This window comes from Colletes latitarsis, chromosome 6 (genome assembly GCF_051014445.1).
Source record: "Colletes latitarsis isolate SP2378_abdomen chromosome 6, iyColLati1, whole genome shotgun sequence".
NCBI lineage: Eukaryota > Metazoa > Arthropoda > Insecta > Hymenoptera > Colletidae > Colletes > Colletes latitarsis.
In genome coordinates, this window is record NC_135139.1 from 24,968,223 (window position 1) to 24,985,636 (window position 17,414).

A 17,414-nucleotide genomic window follows, 5' to 3' on the forward strand; every position below is an offset into this window, starting at 1 on the left:
ACAAAAGATGTAACCATCGAATGGGGGAAGGTTAATCGCGATGCGTTCCTGGGAAAATATTCGTTTCCATCGTAGCTCAAGATTCTTTTGTTCGTTCGTACAAAATGTTTAGAGGATACTTTCACGGCGGTCTTATTTCTCGTATCGAGTACTCGGATCCCATTGTTCTCTTTGTCAGCCTCTGGAAATTCGGTGGCAGTGTGACGTAGTTGTCACATGGTATCCTACACGCAACTTTAGGGTACGCGGTCTAATCGCCAAAAAAGTAATTTTACAGAAATTTAATATAGTTATTGTTACGACGAATCGACTACTTTTTAATGTTTCCCGTTTCAAGCAGGAACCGTTTTCGATATTCTACATTCGCGAGCATTCCGTGTCGAAGCAGACGCATCTTGACAGATTATGAATTTCTATTTTTAGTTTTGATTATATCGCATCACGTTAGAACGTGCGAGTGGCCTCGCGCGGCGTAAAATACGCGACACTATCAACCATTTTCAACATGGTTCTCTCGCGAATCGTCTAAAAGTTCAAACAAAGTTCGAAGAAAACCGAGACCTGGAATATTGATGTTTTACCCTGATTCGATTATTATCGTACACTCACGTCGTTCGATCCAACGCGATATGTGGAACGCTTAAAGTATCACGTGTGTGCTGTAACCAATCGTTTTATTTGCACGTTCGTGATCGGCTCTGGAGCCATTATTATCAGCGTCGTGCACACGTTTCGATAAATACAACGCAACGGCGTTCGCTTGAAAACTAGTTCTAATTGCATTGCAGTTTAATGCCATTTTATTGTGTCATTAAAATGTCCGTAGACGTAACTGCGGGTCTTTTGAACGCGATTCGAAAGTGTATCGGTTGAATTTTCACCCTAGCAGCCACGCAAGTTGCGCACCCCTGGTTCATACCGACGCGAGACACCGGGATTCGCTCGCATTCGATGCTGCAGCTACATTCCGAGAGACGTACGCAAAGTACCCACGCCAAGCAACTTTTGTTGCGTAACAATTGACCCTATTTTGCGTCCACCCAGAAAACTTTACCAACTTTTAACGATCGTTACACGGAAGTTCGCGTTCTACCGATAATTACAGAATTACAGTCTGGATGGGTAATACGCAAACATTCCGCGATCTTCTCTCGACAACATTTACACACCGATATACATTTTAGTGCCAGAGTCCGGCAAAAACGATCGCCGGGGAATATGTGTTCTACCTCACTCAATTGTTACAGCATCTAAGAAGAATTTGCGAAATTAATTTTAAGGAAACCGTTTTCAAATTTTAACCGTTGAACCGAAGAGGTGCACGCACCAACTGTGAAAATGTGTCGCTTGAAAAGATTTCAACCTTTCGTCAGAATACTTATATTTAGATCGGTGTCTACGAACATAATTTTCATTTTGTCCCTGCTGTGTTATGGGATCGGAGATAGTCGTTACAGCGTTCGCGTATATATTTTGCGATCGTAGGAATTTTTCGATGCACGATATATACGGATTGTGTTGGTATTTTATATATTTTTTTTTCTTTTTTTATATAATTGTCAGGATCAGCGCGCCGTCTTTGTCGTTTATATTCTTAGCGCGCGTGCCTTGTTTATTGAAATGTAAACTTAACCTCCATTCTCTAACACGGTGAATGTTTTCATCCGCTCTGTTTTGCCGTCGCACGCAAACCAGACGAGAAGAATGCTTACGTTTAACCCTGGGAGCGCGCGTCTATTTTTGGCCCTTCAGCGTGTACCATAAAATAATGCAACGTTAGTAACGCCATGCAAACTTCAAAACGTTCGATCTTTTTATTTTTTTACTTCCTACCATTCTTATCGTTGCATTTCGCGATATTTCGTTTACGTTTTCCGTTCTTGGGTAAACCCACGTTTTCAATAAGTATTTCGATAAAAGTACAAGCATGTATCGATAACGGTGCGTCTGTGTTGGGAAAAATTTTAATGGGCGATTCTAGAGGCCAAAATAAGACGAAAATCAAGAACACCAATTTGTTGATGGAGGTTTCGTTAAAAAGTTATTAACAATTAAATTCAAAAATTTCAAATCGTTCTGGAAAAAGTATTTTCGGTTGCAGGGGTCAATTACAATCATTTTTGGTCATTACACATACCCTCGAAATCCTACCCACTTTCTAGAAAAAAATTCGAGAAGGTGTGAAATTTTTCGACGAAATTAAAATATTTCAAATCGTTCTGAAAAAAACATTGTTACCTGTGGGGGTCAATTACAATCATTTTTGGTGAATAGACATACCCCCGAAATCCTGCGCATTTTCGAGAAAAAAATTCAGTATGGACAAAACTTTAAATGTTAATAACTTTTTAACGAAGCCTTCATTAACAAATTGATATTCTTGATTTTCGTCTTATTTTGGCCTCTAGAATCCCCCATTAAAATTTTCCCCATGGGTGGCCGAACACCCTGTATGTCGATCTATCGCGAACGAAATTCGCAAGTATAAGGTCGAATATTCGTCCTAGATACGGGCATTATTTACGACGAATCTTAAATCAACGGATTTTAATATTCAACAATGTGATCCCAGAATAGTGCGTCCGGGAAATCTTGGCGTCGTAACGACGGCTTAAAAAATTTCGGTTCTGTTGAGAGGTTAGTGTAAATATCTCGCGGCATCTGCGTGTATTGTTCGTGATAGCGGGCACACGACTGCGCCGATCGATTCGGAATACGTTTTTCGCCAAGTCCGCTATTCCGTCCTATCCGTGAGATCCGAAGACACGAACGGTTTCGTGTGCCTTCGATCGACTGGCTAGCTTTCTTACGTTATCCAGCTGATATACAAAGCGGCGCTAGTGACCCTCGCGAACTAACTAGGCCAACGCGTTTTCGGTTTGTTCGTTCGCGGAGTATATCGGCTACGAAAATTACTTTATGCACCACCAAAATAAATTCATTAGAGTATCTTTAGTTGATTACATAACTGTTCGCCGGCTGAAACTTTTGTCCGTCTTTCTGTATTCTAGGTCTGGGTTAGGTCTAGGTTAGAACTGGTTTCGAACGCAAATGCCAGTACAGTAGAACCTCCATTATCCGTATCCGAGCAAGGGAATTTTCTGACACTTAGTTTAAACATTTCCTTTCTTTTTGTACACATAAAAACATCATTGTTGATCATTCTTAGATTTCAGTACGTAATTATTAGAAATCTGAATTACACGCATCCTGCAAGCATGCAGTCGAGACACGGTTGGTAATAAAATTGCCAATCGGAACGTTCCGATTCCCTATTGGTAGAGCGAGGCGGCCACCATTCTGATTCTACCAATCAGAAGCCTCGTCTCTTCCGTGCCAGGCATCAAAGTACTAATCCAGATGAAACTCAAACGAAATTCATTACTTTTTCCTTCGGAATACTCATGAATCCTGTTTAATATTAACAACAATTATTTACAGTAGTATCGACTATGTTCAGTGACCGTGAAGTATATTAAAGAACGAAGGTTACTAATAACTACCCTCAACCTACAATTAAGTGTTGCTCGTGCCTTGCTCTGAAATTATACATATACATTAGAAATTACGAGAAGAATAATAGGTAATTACAATTCATTTTGTATTCAGAACTGTTTAATTGTCGTTATTATCTAGAAAGCTCGTGCAGCTGAGATTTAGTTTCAAGTCCTTATCTTTCTGTCAGGCGTGTTTTATTCCTTTTGGAAACGTCTTCTGGTAAACAGGAAAAGATAATGTGCTGTTAAAGGAACGATAGCACTTTCAGTGAGGAAAAAATTACGGTGATATCGTAATGGACTCGAGGATACGTTGCTATCCTGTTGTAACGCGGGCTCCAGCAAGTTGTTACGGTGAATCATGCGTCTAGTTGATGCCCGACCTTTGTTTTCTCTGCTGGCAAATACCGCTGTGACGCGTACCGACTTCTCTGCACGCTATTGTGGCACAACGTTGTAATTTTACCTATTCGTCATCAAAACGCCTGGGTCGCGCTGGACGACGTTTGCACGTACGCGCGTGTCGTCCTACAATTTACCGTTCCTCGGACACGACACTCGTGTCTCTGGTTCAAAGCTCGGTTGACCGTTCTCGGGCCACAGACTTCTCCATTGTTATCGTATCTTCTCTGAAAGATAATATTACCGGTCGGAACCGAACTTCAAATTAGAAGCAACTGATCAGTAAACACGACACTGCTCCTTCGTTCCCTGTGATTTGTTCTTATCTTCGCTTAGAATAAATCTATGGCCCATTTTGTTTATCTATTGTCATATTCTGTTCGAAACTCGTATAGAATCGTTAAACTTTATTACTGGTTGTGCATCGACGCATAAGTAGATGGAGTCAGCGTGTTCATTTAATGTCATCTACCGGTGATTCAAACTCCCACTCGTTTAAATCGCGTTGAATCATCCAAGGATCTTAATGCATGTTGACATTGTGTGTTATTTGTGTAACATTGTCGCATAGCTGTCTTTTCGCGGGGGAATGTTTTTCAGGTATCAATGATGTGCAGTTACGTGGAACAGTCGCTATTATTACTGGTCAGGACGAATGCTCTTTGATATTCACGTAAGAAGCACGTGTGTTAAATTTTTTTGTATTGTTTTAAGTCGTGGGAACTCTAAAGACCGTACCTAGAAGGATTACCTACGAATCACGACATGTTCACTGCCCGTGACCCATATGCGGGTCATACTGCAGCGTTATTGAGTACACCACCAAGATGTCGGACAGTGAACGCGTTAACACGGAACGAAGAGCTAGTTTTCTTTTCGTTTTGAACAAATTTAATAACCGATCTGGATTGCCAGATTTGTAACGTGGTAATTTTATTCCTAGGTGTAACTTAATCGTCGTCGCAGGTACTATATTAAGTTTACTTCATTGCAGAAAAATCTTATCTGTTTTCCAAGAAAACGATAATCGGTTATACCGACGCGATTACCGATGAAACTCGAGAAGAAAAAGAACAGGTCGAACTAAACGCTGTTTTATATCGCTCAACTGCGAAGTTGCTTGCTTGTTGATGCTCACATTTTAATGTACAGTGTCTCTAGTAATTCGTGGATGTTACGGTAACATTTAAATAACAGTCAATCCAGTCTTATTCGTCGACTATTTTCAAATTACTTTCACGAAAACGTTTGCGTGAAATTAACGTGAGAGTAGTCAATTAAAAAAAAAACTGACTAACAAAAAAATTAGACAAATGTTTTGGAATGTAAGATTTGTTGGTAATTCGTGAGTTGCGTAAGTATCGTCGTAGATGGCGTGCGCTGCGTGCAAGATTTAAGGCAGTCGCACGCACATCTTCGAAACGAATATCTTCGACTTATTTTCGTTTCATTTCTGAACAAAGAATCGTCTTTCCAGATATGCGTACCATGAATTACTAGCGTCTCTGCATACAGCACGCGATCACGTTTACAAATTCGATAGTTTTTGTTGCACATCTGTTTTTTGAAGACACTACATAGCTATGTAACTGATCGCATGTATATCGTTGGCAATGCTCGTGGTTACACGTATCCACTATCCCACCCTAGAATGACGTAAGAGAACCAGGACCTCTTTATTGACTAGCTGACGTAAACATGCGTAAACACGCGCACGTTGGCCCGTGCTTAAAACTCGTTTCTCGCTCGTTACGCATAAAAATAGATAATTTAAATATTTATACGAAATCTTATCAATTTATTTGTCTTTACTGTGCTCGATATCGCTGATAAAATCGTTTAGGGTAAGTACAAAGCAAGGGGAAGGGTTTAGTCATTCAAAACTCTCGGCAGTACTCTTTTTTTTTAAATTAAAAGTGTAGCCATTATGGAAAAAATAATGAATTCTCTTTTTAAGGTTTTCATATGCTCGGTCAACTTATGTGAATGGGATGACGTGATTTGTTCGTTCGAATATTTCCAGGTCTGCTTAGGAAAGGTGAAAGCCGCGAACATCGTGTTTAGAAAATTGAGTTAGTTGCCAACGCGAGGAAAAGTTATCATCAGTTAGATTCCTCTAATATTAACACGTGACCGGCGATTCAAGCTTATAATCTTTCTTCCAAACGTTTATAATAAATTAAGAACGTTATAGAATGGCAAATATACCATTAAATTATCGAACACGTTTTCTTTTAACACTACAGTTTGAACAAACGTCGAATACAGTTTTAAACATGGAAAATAGGCGTGGCAACCAATGCGTTAATATTGGCGACCGCAGACCGTTTCTATTTACTTCGACTCGCTGGACGGGAATATCGGATTTCGTACGGTGTTTGTTTTGCTAGTTTCCAGACAGCGTAAAAGAAGGACTCTGGAAAGACGTTTGGTGCAGAAACCAATTCGTATCTAAGAATTTCTCGCGTAGGATGCAGATACAGAATACTGAGCTTAAAACTATATTTCCAGATATAGAATAACAACGTTGTTTTCTTTGTACTTGAATCGCCCTCGAACGTCGAAACATAGCATTCGTTAGCTAAACACCGAGCAGAGAAATAATAAATGAAGATATATTTAGTTCTTTAGAAACGAAGTCTCCTGAATATTTTGTACATATATGTATGTACACCGGGCAGCGAAGAAAGTCGTTCTGACGTCACGTAAGCGTGAAGACTTCCATATGTAGAGGTTATGGTAATATATAGAAGAATGTTTCAATAAGAAGGCGAATGGTAGAATATTTAAATAACAGAGGCTCGTACATCGAACAGAAATTTCGATACATCGAAAGAGATCGATATCCGTAAAATTTTGTATCTTTAATTTAATAGACTTCGCAGAAACTTGCGAGCCGCGAAGAGGTTAGGGAATGGAATTCGTTGTTTCTCAGGTAATTTCATCCATCCAACGAGTTTATTGGTGCAGAAAAATTGCAACGTATTCCTATTGGATAGTCGCATTGCGATTGGCTCCACCCTCAGTTGCATCGAGCCGACGAGTTTATCAAGAGGTGCAGCGACCGGCATTTAAGTGACCCGTATTTGAAATTCATTATCTCGTAAGCTCACAAGCTTGCGAGCAAATTAACGATACGATCGAATCGATCGACGCGTAAATGTTACATGGAAATTGAAATCGCGTGGCGGGTGTCTAGTCTCCCGGCTAATTTTGAACATTCACGTGCTCGATAAAGCGTCCGTTAATATTTCGATCGTTCGATTTAGGATTATATTCGTTGTAGGGGCCGCGGTAGTCTTCGACGAAGCTTGAAAACCACTGCTTTATGAGCGACAACAAATTCGGGCGTTAGGTAGGTGGGAATATTTCGACCTTTGGCATCGTTAGGGTAAAGGAACGCGTTCACGAGCATTGGCTCTCTTAACTCAGCGCTCTCCATATCGCATGTACGTGCAATTCTAACTTGCCAAATTGCGTCCTAGATCACGGGCGTCCCAATTCCCGCGTCCTCCATCGCGCCATGTATTTCTGCATAGAAATGCTCGAAAATTTTCGTGCTCTTAGAAAATTTCAGTTCTCGTCCATTTTTTGAACGAATTAAAAAGTTTGCTTGTGTATAAAATTTTGCGTAAAAATTATTTTATTCGAGGCGTAGCCAGAGGCTGCTTTTGAAATAAAAGAAATCATCGAACATATTCCGTGACGATTAAAAAATTTCGAGCGCTCGTCGAAGATTCCTTTCCAGGGTAAATTACAGGAAGTCAGAGACGGTTTGAATTACGAATGAGCTGCAAGCTTTCAACCCCTTTTTCCGTGCTTCTATATAGAACACATGATTCAATATATACATACTTCTGATGCTTAGGGTCATATGGCACGTGTTCGACGGTATCGATCTCTCTTTTCCATCCTACTTTACGTTCTAGTACCAACTCCTAGACAGAGAACGGCCCGATTCCACTCTTTATCTGTCTCCATTCATTTGCGAATCCAGACGCGAAATTACAGAGCACCAGTCGCTGTCGGACTTATGCATAAAAGAAAATGCTATCTATCGGAACTTCCGTCGACGAGAAATTTATAGTTTAGAAATTTTTGTATTTATTTTTTATATTCGACGGTTTAATAGAAATTCCACTAAACTTAATATTTTCGAATTTATGGCTGTCAAACAAATATATTCTATGTATTACATATAATGTATACGTATAAAAATTTTATGTAGGTTTCGTTGGCGGTATAATGTTTATCAATAATGTACTTTTCTTATCTTTTCTATTATTCCAAACATTTATTTTCCCTATCGTTCTTGTAAAACACTCCGTCATCGTTGATTACTCTATACCGATGAAGACCAGATCTCTGATCGAAGCGTTTAAGTATTTGTTTAAACCAGCTTGTTGAAGCTACTTCGGTGATCGATTGAAATTTTATAGTGCTCGATCCCCTTGAGCAGCCCGATATCGGCACATTTTGTGTGTTTGCATTTAGACTGTGAACTCGGGGTCTAAAAATGGATCATCAGAATCGGAACTACTCAGCTTTATCCTCTTTCCGTAACGAAATCGCATTACGTAAATATTTGAACTCCAAACAAACATCGATCTTGTTCGTATCTTCGGCCCCGTGTATTCTTAAATCGCGCGCAGGGTGGCAGAAGCCAGAGGCATCACTTTATAGGTCAGCCGACGTGTTCGTGATTATCAGTCCCTTTCTTCCCCCCGGCCTGCATGCATTAGAATTTCATCTGGTCGAGTTGGTGTCCACGAGGACGACGGGGGGTTGTAAAAGAATAAATCGCTAAAAATAAATAGAATCGAGTGTGTTCTCGACGCGGGGAACGGATTAACGCGTTCCACCACCGCCGGTGGCACCTACGGTTCTCGTGATTGACTTTTTGGCGACCGATCGGTTTCGAAGATTAATTTACTACGAGAGTCGGCTACAAACTTCTATTTTCTACCGAAACGAGACGCGAAAATCTCGGCAGCGCCGCGCAAAAAACGTTCGTCTCGCTGTATTTATAACCTCAATCGTCTAGCGTTCAACGCACTCGAGGAAAGAATTTTGTTTTTCAATTTTCGACGAACTTTTGCCTGGAATCGTAAACACTTCTTGGAGCATGCAAAGGGTGGGTCGTGAGTCAATTTATTCATTGTTATCGAGGAGGAAATTTATTCGAGTGAAAAATTTCAATATTTTTTCTTTCTGAATACTAAAATATTGTTTACAAATTGCTCGTGACGGAAATATTACTGTAAAATTGGCGTCAGATGTTAGAGATCGTATACGTACAGTACGTCATACTTGGAAAATGTTTATTCGCTAAATATGTGTATGTACGTCATGACTCATGCGTACGAGCATAAGTCTTAGTTTACAAAGCGCAAAGCGTCTTCGACTATTTTCTAAAATTATACAGTGTTCGAAAACCCTGGGAAAAATTTTAATGGAGGATTCTTGAGGCCAAAATAAGACGAAAATCAAGAACACCAATTTGTTGATGGAGGCTTCGTTAAAAAGTTATTAACAATTAAATTCAAAAATTTAAAATCATTCTAAAAAAATTATTTTCGGATGCGGGGGTCAATTACAATCATTTTTGGTGAATAGACATACCCCCGAAATCCTGCGCATTTTCGAGAAAAAAATTCAGTTCGAGCGGAACTTTAAACGTTAATAACTTTTTAACGAAGCCTCCATGAACAAATTGGTATTCTTGATTTTCGTCTTATTTTGGCCTCCAGAATTCTGCATTAAAATTTTTCCCAGGTGAACACCCTGTATATACATGTCATGGATTGGACATGTTGATTTATGAAACTTGAATATTATTTTTTGGTTAATTGAGGAAGTATACCAAGCAGGGTGAAAGGTCGAGGTTTAGCGAACTAGGCTATTCCATAACCTAACTTAACTTTATACTAACATATAGTTTAACTTTATAATAATTATGAACGAAAGGGTTCTAACAAATACGCGAAAATGTAGTATTATGGGAAATGGGAAGGGATAAAAATAACGAGCTGCATGTTTAATCCTTGGGCGGTCAACTCTGGATCTCTTTTGACCCATTTCTTATAAAATGTCAGACAAATTTTATAAAATTTATTTCCTAACCTCCAAATGATCTGGTTTAGCGTTACTTATCTTTGCAATTTGTTAGTATACTAACGTACAATTTTGATAGAGGAACTGTATCCGAAGTATTCACTTCCCTCTTGAATCTTCAAGGCCATTGGTATTACGTAAATTGTAACCTTACATTGACCTTGAACTCCAAAATAACGTCCGGGGCGGAAAATGAGCTTACAATGCATTTTCTAAATCGACCAACGATGAATTTTAATGCTTTTTCGATAGTTTCTGTCGAAACAATACAAGCTCTAATTATTCTATCAGTCATGTTTTCTCGAGTGGATCCTTAATACAATGCATTTTCCTTTAGCTGTCCCTCGCGCTTCGAGTAACGTATCGTGAAACATTTATCGATCAACCGTTGGATTACTTTAGTACTCTCGTGGCAAGCAGACCTTGCACGTATCTGTACTGCCTATCTTGGTAAACATGATTGTGCACATTCGCAAATCATTTTCTGTCCTGGCTGACATCTAGAGTTTCAAGGTCATTTTAAGATCTCATTCTACGCAGACCTGTTTCCATATAAAGAAAATGTCAATTCCAAAAAGAAACAAAATTAAATCTTCCGTTTTTAGGTTAGTTTTAAACGCAAGATATTTTACTGGTACATAAAAATTGATAACGCTTTACCGACCGCTACAAAAAGCCGATTAATACCGGTCGGTAAAGCGTTAAGTATTTGGTATATGTTTTTAAATGCTTTGTTTCTCGCTCGCTGTCCTTTTCTCGAAGAAGATAAAGGCGACTCCGGGACTCGACGATATCGCTGTGTAAAAATATCTGCTGGTGTCGAATTTCGTCTCGGCCAAGGCGATGTTTACGTTAAGAATCATTACTGTACCGTCCCATTAGCATCGTCCCTCATACGGGACGCTACGATCGAAAGGGTCAAAGAGGTTAAGAACTCTTATCTAACGATTGTCAGGATTAGTTCTCTTCGGCTTCGAATTGTACGTCCAACAGTTTACTACCCTCGTGAAAACCAGATGCCCCCACGCTATTCAAGCCCTATCTCCGTCGTATGCCTCTTGACGTGTGCTCGTATGTTCTTCCCGATAAAGTCACCTACACGGGGGCGTCTGTCGTGCACGAGGGCCAACCTTGGACGATCGAGTGCAGCGGTCTGAAGCCGGACGATATGATCAGATGGACCAGAAACGGACAGTCGCTCGAGCCGGAGTTGGCGAGTGGTCAGTTGGTCGTCAACTCGGTGGTGGGCACCGGAAGTAGCACGCTCCGGGCGACGCACGCCACCGGCAACCATGACGGGGACTACAAGTGCTCGCCGGACAGCAACGATGTCTTTCATCTCTGGATATATTTCGGTTCGTATGCTCGTGTTTCTACGGCCATGTTTATACACCAGTGCACAGTTAACTTTCCCAAAAATGTTGAGTCTGACGATGAAAATGGCACAGGGTAGCGTATTTTTTTTTTTTAACATCGTTTCACAGAGAAAGAATACCGAGACTCGGTATTTCGAAAACATCGCATGATACATGATATTCTAAAAATGGCACCGATGCACTCCTCAGATTCTCACGATTAAAACGAATCCAAACATGAAACAATTTGGATTATTTTTAATTTTGTTTTCAGAGAAAGTTAACCGTGCATTATTTTACTAAGAGCGTGCTCGTGCACCTCTAGTTTATCTAGGCCATCTTTCGCGAGTCTCGTATCACTATTCGAGCCCCCTTTGTTCTCGAGGTACAAATGTATTGTATGAAGCTACAAAGATTGCACCCGATGAGAAAAGTACTCGATCTGTTTTTCTCTGAGCTTTACTTACTTTCAGAAGTCGTATTCACTGAATATTTTTTCTTTAATTGCATTCTTAATATACAATGAGGTCGTATGGTAGTCACAGTACATTATAAAACACAAACACAATGAATGCTTCCTTTCTGCGGTCACACTTTTTACTTTTCGCTTTTTCCAAATATGCAACACGGTCAACATTACAGAATATACAGTGTTTAGCCACCCCTGGGAAAAATTTTAATGGGGGATTCTAGAAGCCAAAATAAGACGAAAATCTAGAATACCAATTTGTTGATGGAGGCTTCGTTAAAAAGTTATTAACATTTAAAGTTCTGTCCATACTGAATTTTTTTCTCGAAAATGCGCAAGATTTCGGGGGTATGTTTATCCACCAAAAATGATTGTAATTGACCCCTGCAACCGAAAATAATTTTTTTAGAATGATTTGAAATTTTTCAATTTCGTCTAAAAATTTCAGCACTTTCTCGATTTTTTTTCTCGAAAATGCGTAAGATTTCGGGGGTATGTATAATGATAAAAAATAATTGTAATTGACCCCCGTAACCGAAAATAATTTTCCCAGAACGATTTGAAATTTTTGAATTCAATTGTTAATAACTTTTAAACGAAGCCTCCATCAACAAATTGGTATTCTTGATTTCCGTTTTATTCTGGCCTCCAGAATCCCTCATTAAAATTTTTCCCAGGGCTCAACAAGTCGAACAATTATTTAATATTCCATAATAGTACTTCTTTTAAAAATTCATTGTTCATCTTGTACTCGTTTGAAAAAAGTATCTTGGACATTGTGTAAATAAAATAATTTCAGTGGGCGTCGAGTGACGTGTTTTGAGTTATATTTTTAAACAATATTAGATACCAGTTGCTTATTTTAAAACGATATATTTTTAGTTGTTCTTTTAAACATTATCAGACGACACCTGCTAACTAGGCTGTAGTATAAACGTCTAGTCTCATCCTCCACGCTTGAGCTACTACCTCAGGGATCTTATTAAACTTGTCGAGCTATACATCAGCAGCAGAAATAGTAAAACATTCGAAGATACAATCAGATTCGCTGAATTATTTCGGAAACAAAGATCAGAGTTTACAATAAACGTCAACCCAAATGTTACTATTACCATCCATGAAAACTTTATCGAGCCCGGGCGAATAATCCATGGAAATCCATATTAAAAATTAAAAATAACACATTCTTGCACAATATATGATAATGGCATCTGGAAAACAGCTGCCAAATGTATTTCTCTATTTGCCAAGAAAGAGATGGTACATTTGGGCTATGTACCAACGGTTATGTTCACAGTGCCGACTGTTTCTATGCTTTTAACGTATATGTATATGACTACGATTCGAAATCGTCTACATCGTCGTGGCAATTGTAAAAGAAGTTGATCGAAGAAAACATATTCGATGAACTTCACTTAAACTTGGAACCTCGAATGAACGAACCAACCCTCGATTACCGATATTTTTATATCGCAAAATAAATTACTGTGATTACTTAAATTTCTAAATTTATGGAGTCAGTACGTTCAATAATAATACCATGCACCTGAGACTCGTAAGCTGCCATTTTGCAAAAGTAGGTTAAATTCGAAGGGGAACAGATTGAATTATTCCTTCACGAAAGCAATCAATCTTTCAGCCCATAACCCGCATTTCCACGATACCCGATTAACCTTGAATTTATTAACACGTTGATCGCCAGAACTTTTTACTAAGAGGCTAAGAATATTAATTTCTTAAGGCGTGGTGTCGACGACAACGAATCTGAACAAGACTCCGTCAATTACGTCCAAAAGCAAAATTTCAGAAATTTAGTCTGGCAAGTCAACGTGTTAAATTTAAAAAGCTCATAGCGCTTAATGAAAACGTTTCGTTTGAACTGGTGGGGTTATGTTTGCGTACGGTCGAACGTTCGTACAGCAAAATGTACAGAGACTCATGAAACGACCCGACACTTCAGCTTGCTTGCTCTATTTGCTGCATGTTTGACAATGCGTGTGTACCCTGCATAACGATGCCTTTTTTACGTAGACGCGGTGTGGTGGTGTTTGCGTGACGCTTTGTTGCATGATGGAACTCTAACCTCAAATATCTAAATGCTAGCGTTGAAAAATGGCGGGGAAATTAAACGAGCGTGAATGGAGTACGGTTTCTTAAAACTTCTAATGAAATAAGAAGCGTAACGAATGCCTGAAACGCGTGACGCAGCTAACACGCTGCTATGGCGTACCCAACCTCGACTAGATATTTCCTCAAGATGGCGGAAACCACTATCGGAGCGAAGAAGTTGGAGAACTAAGAAAGAGCCAAGATACTCCTTTTATGCAGGGGGTTTCGTAAAACTTTAACGAGCTTATATAGTTTGCAGTATGAAAAGAATGTGTAAGAAAATGCAGAACACGTTTAGATGTTCTTATTTCTTACAATATTGTTATGCTCATGTGTGCACTTTCAAAGTGCAGCTAATTTTGTTGTAAATCGATTCTTCTGGTCATTCTGAGTCTAAAAATATTAAGTATTCGCTAATACTTTCATGCACAGAATAATAAAAAGAATCGATTAATTAAAACAATATAATTTCCATTAAAAAAACACTCGCGTCTTGTATATGCAAGCATGCACAACAATGATGCAGATTTGGAACATCAAAACCCATTCGATTTTATCTTATGCCCTTTTTTCATATTTCACGTCCTTCTGAAGAGGCTGCTCCTCGAAGTTATTAATATGCAAAAACTCTTGGGAGTATTTTTTACAAATTTGACACGGTTGTACATAGGCCTGCTTCGTTTTCAAAGCTATTTTTAACATCTGTAAACGTTTCAGGTGCTTTCGTTACCCAGCATATTCCACATTGTTTCAATTCCATCGTCTGTAAATTACTCGAATCGTTACGACGATGTTTAAAAGTAGTTTCCTGGGACTGAATTATTAGTCGTTCGAATAGACCTGATGATTGCTTTCTCCGTTGCTTGTTGTCTGCGTGTCCGATTGAATTTTTGCGATTTAACGGAACAAAAGGGTCCAGTGATTGTACAGCCAACGTCGTCTTTGCTGTTGATCAAAACAATTCAGTAGCTTTCATAATTTTCCAGCTGCAACGGTTATACGTAGTGACGCAAATGGTAATTAATTGCGATTAATATCTATGGTACGCCACCAACGTGTACCAACTGTAAATAGAATAATAACGTGAAGCTATTTTTGTAGTGCTTGCGACCAAATAATCGAAAAGGTTCTTTTTTTCTCGTATTATTATAATAGATTAGTGAATCTGTAGGTGTCCATGGCACTCTTAAACGATATATTTAGATGTAAGTTATTGTGTTAATAGATTAGTTTATTCCTGTTTGACACCAACAAATATTTCTGTTGTTGAGAAGAAATGTTCCTCTGTATGATGTAATTCGAGGTTGCAGTGGTTGGTAAATTGTTCATATCAGAACTGAAACTCTGGAAAGTCTTGAGGATGTTCGTTTCTTGCCGACTGACTGCAACTGAACGACCTACATTTAGAATTAAGTGATACAGCAATGTATGCTGTGTCTACACTTTCTGTAGAAGTTACTTTCTAATTTTAAGGTCCTTAGATGGACAAATATACCATTAGGTTTGTTCCTGCTTCATGGAATTCTCAAATAGCGGTAGAAGTTGTTGCTCCACTTAGTTCGTTTAGTAATTAAGTAGAGAACAGTTTAAAAGTTTCGAAATTCGTGGCTGCAATTAATGAACGTACTAATCAGTGATTATTTCAATGGACGGAACTGATTAAAATTAAAGTTGTTTTCCAAAGAAATGTTAAATTTTTCTTTAAGAGATAACGTTGTTACTAAGCTTACTATGCGAATTGTTCTTAGTTTATCAAGTATAATTAAAGTACGTGGTATTATAGGTATATCGTTTGTATTTTATCCACGAAGATGATCAATCGATTTCTGTAATGCTGTTGTTACGTGTTCGAGAGATAAGAGCTCACTGGACTTGATAAGAACGTTTGTTAAAGATACCGTGGAAACTTCGAATTTCGAAAAATATGTTACGTAATTGCAACATAACGAGTAGACGAGAAGGAAGTTGAACAATTTGGTCGTATTTAATGACTGAGATAAAACAAATTTCGTAACTGAAAATTAAAAACAATTTATGCAGGCTGTTACATAAACGGGTGTCGATTTTCCAGGGTATAAATCTATACACTAAAACGAGTAAAAAAATGTAAACGTTGATCCGTACATGGTATAGTTTTCTTTTTAGTTAACTATACTCGATGTTCAAAAACAAAACATCTGTGGCGGTGTAAACCTATCTCTATGTGCTCTGGAACTTCTAACAGAATTGCCTCGAATAAGCTCCTTTTCTAATCTTTTGTATTTTTGATACCAGCCTGTATAATCTTTCTTATTTTCAGTATAACCAAAGTATCAAGCGGTTTTTTAAGTACGTGCTACATCTTATAACTGCAATGATTACCAACGTATCGCTAAACTTAAATTTAGAAAATGGTTATTGACTTGTTGCTGAGTGAAGAATGAGAAACAAATGTTGGTGCTCTAATACGATTCATCCTCTGTGACACAGACGTCAAGATTAGAGTACTTACATCCCAGGATACGCCTTTGGTGATGGAGTGCGCGAACAGGACTGCCGGTGCCAAGGTGGCTTGGTTCAAAGATGACGTTCCAATATATACAGCGTTATCCGACAACGAGGACGACATCAAGTTGGACAATGACACAGGCACCCTAGAGCTTCTGAAGAGCGACGACGACTTGCTTGGAAATTACACTTGCAAAGCACACAATTCCTCCACAGAGTATAGGATCGTACGTGAGTATCCATTGCCAATAATCTTCCCTACTTAATTCAGAACCCTGTAAATTTTGTGATACTTGAAATTTTAACGATATGCGGGGTCCATTGCTTCCCATACTCGCCGCCAGAGGGACCGTCCCTCTCGCAAGCACTCGACCAACCTTCCATCTGCATATATACGTTCCTTGATTGCTGCCTAATGTCCCAGCATCTAAAACAGGGTCTGCTAGCTAGGATTCCTTACGCCTCCCGCCATCTTTTTCTTTTCCATCTCTTCCACAGAACCCCCAAAGATACTTCTACCGCGATTTTATATACAGAGTGTTCGGCCAACCCTGGGAAAAATTTTAATAGGGGATTTTAGAGACCAAAATAAGACGAAAATTAAGAATACTAATTCGTTGATGGAGGCTTCGTTTAAAAGTTATTGACAATTAAATTCAAAAATTTCAAATTAGTCTGGAAAAATTATTTTCGATTGCAGGGGTCAATTACAATCATTTTTGGTGAATAGACATACCCCCGAAATCCTGCGCATTTTCGAGAAAAAAAATTCAGTACAGGCGAAACTTTAAACGTTAATAACTATTTAACGAAGCCTCCATCAACAAATTGGTATTCTTAATTTTCGTCTTATTTTGGCGTCTAGAATCCCCCATTAAAATTTTTCCCAAGGATGGCCGAACACTCTGTATAATTATTTCTATCAAAACGTGTCTTTGAACATCTTTGCATTTGGATGGAAATATTCATCAACGCTCAATA

At 38.8% G+C, this 17,414-nt stretch overlaps 1 protein-coding gene across 1 annotated transcript in view; it reads left to right on the top strand.

The window, feature by feature from the left end:
* Window positions 1–17,414, top strand: part of Bsg (immunoglobulin domain-containing protein Bsg) — a 29,515-nt gene that overhangs the window by 959 nt on the left and 11,142 nt on the right. Inside the window, exons 2-3 of the mRNA XM_076767202.1 lie at window positions 11,105–11,368; window positions 16,416–16,664. Coding sequence (XP_076623317.1) covers window positions 11,105–11,368; window positions 16,416–16,664 — 513 coding nt within the window. The remainder of the gene's footprint in view (window positions 1–11,104; window positions 11,369–16,415; window positions 16,665–17,414) is intronic.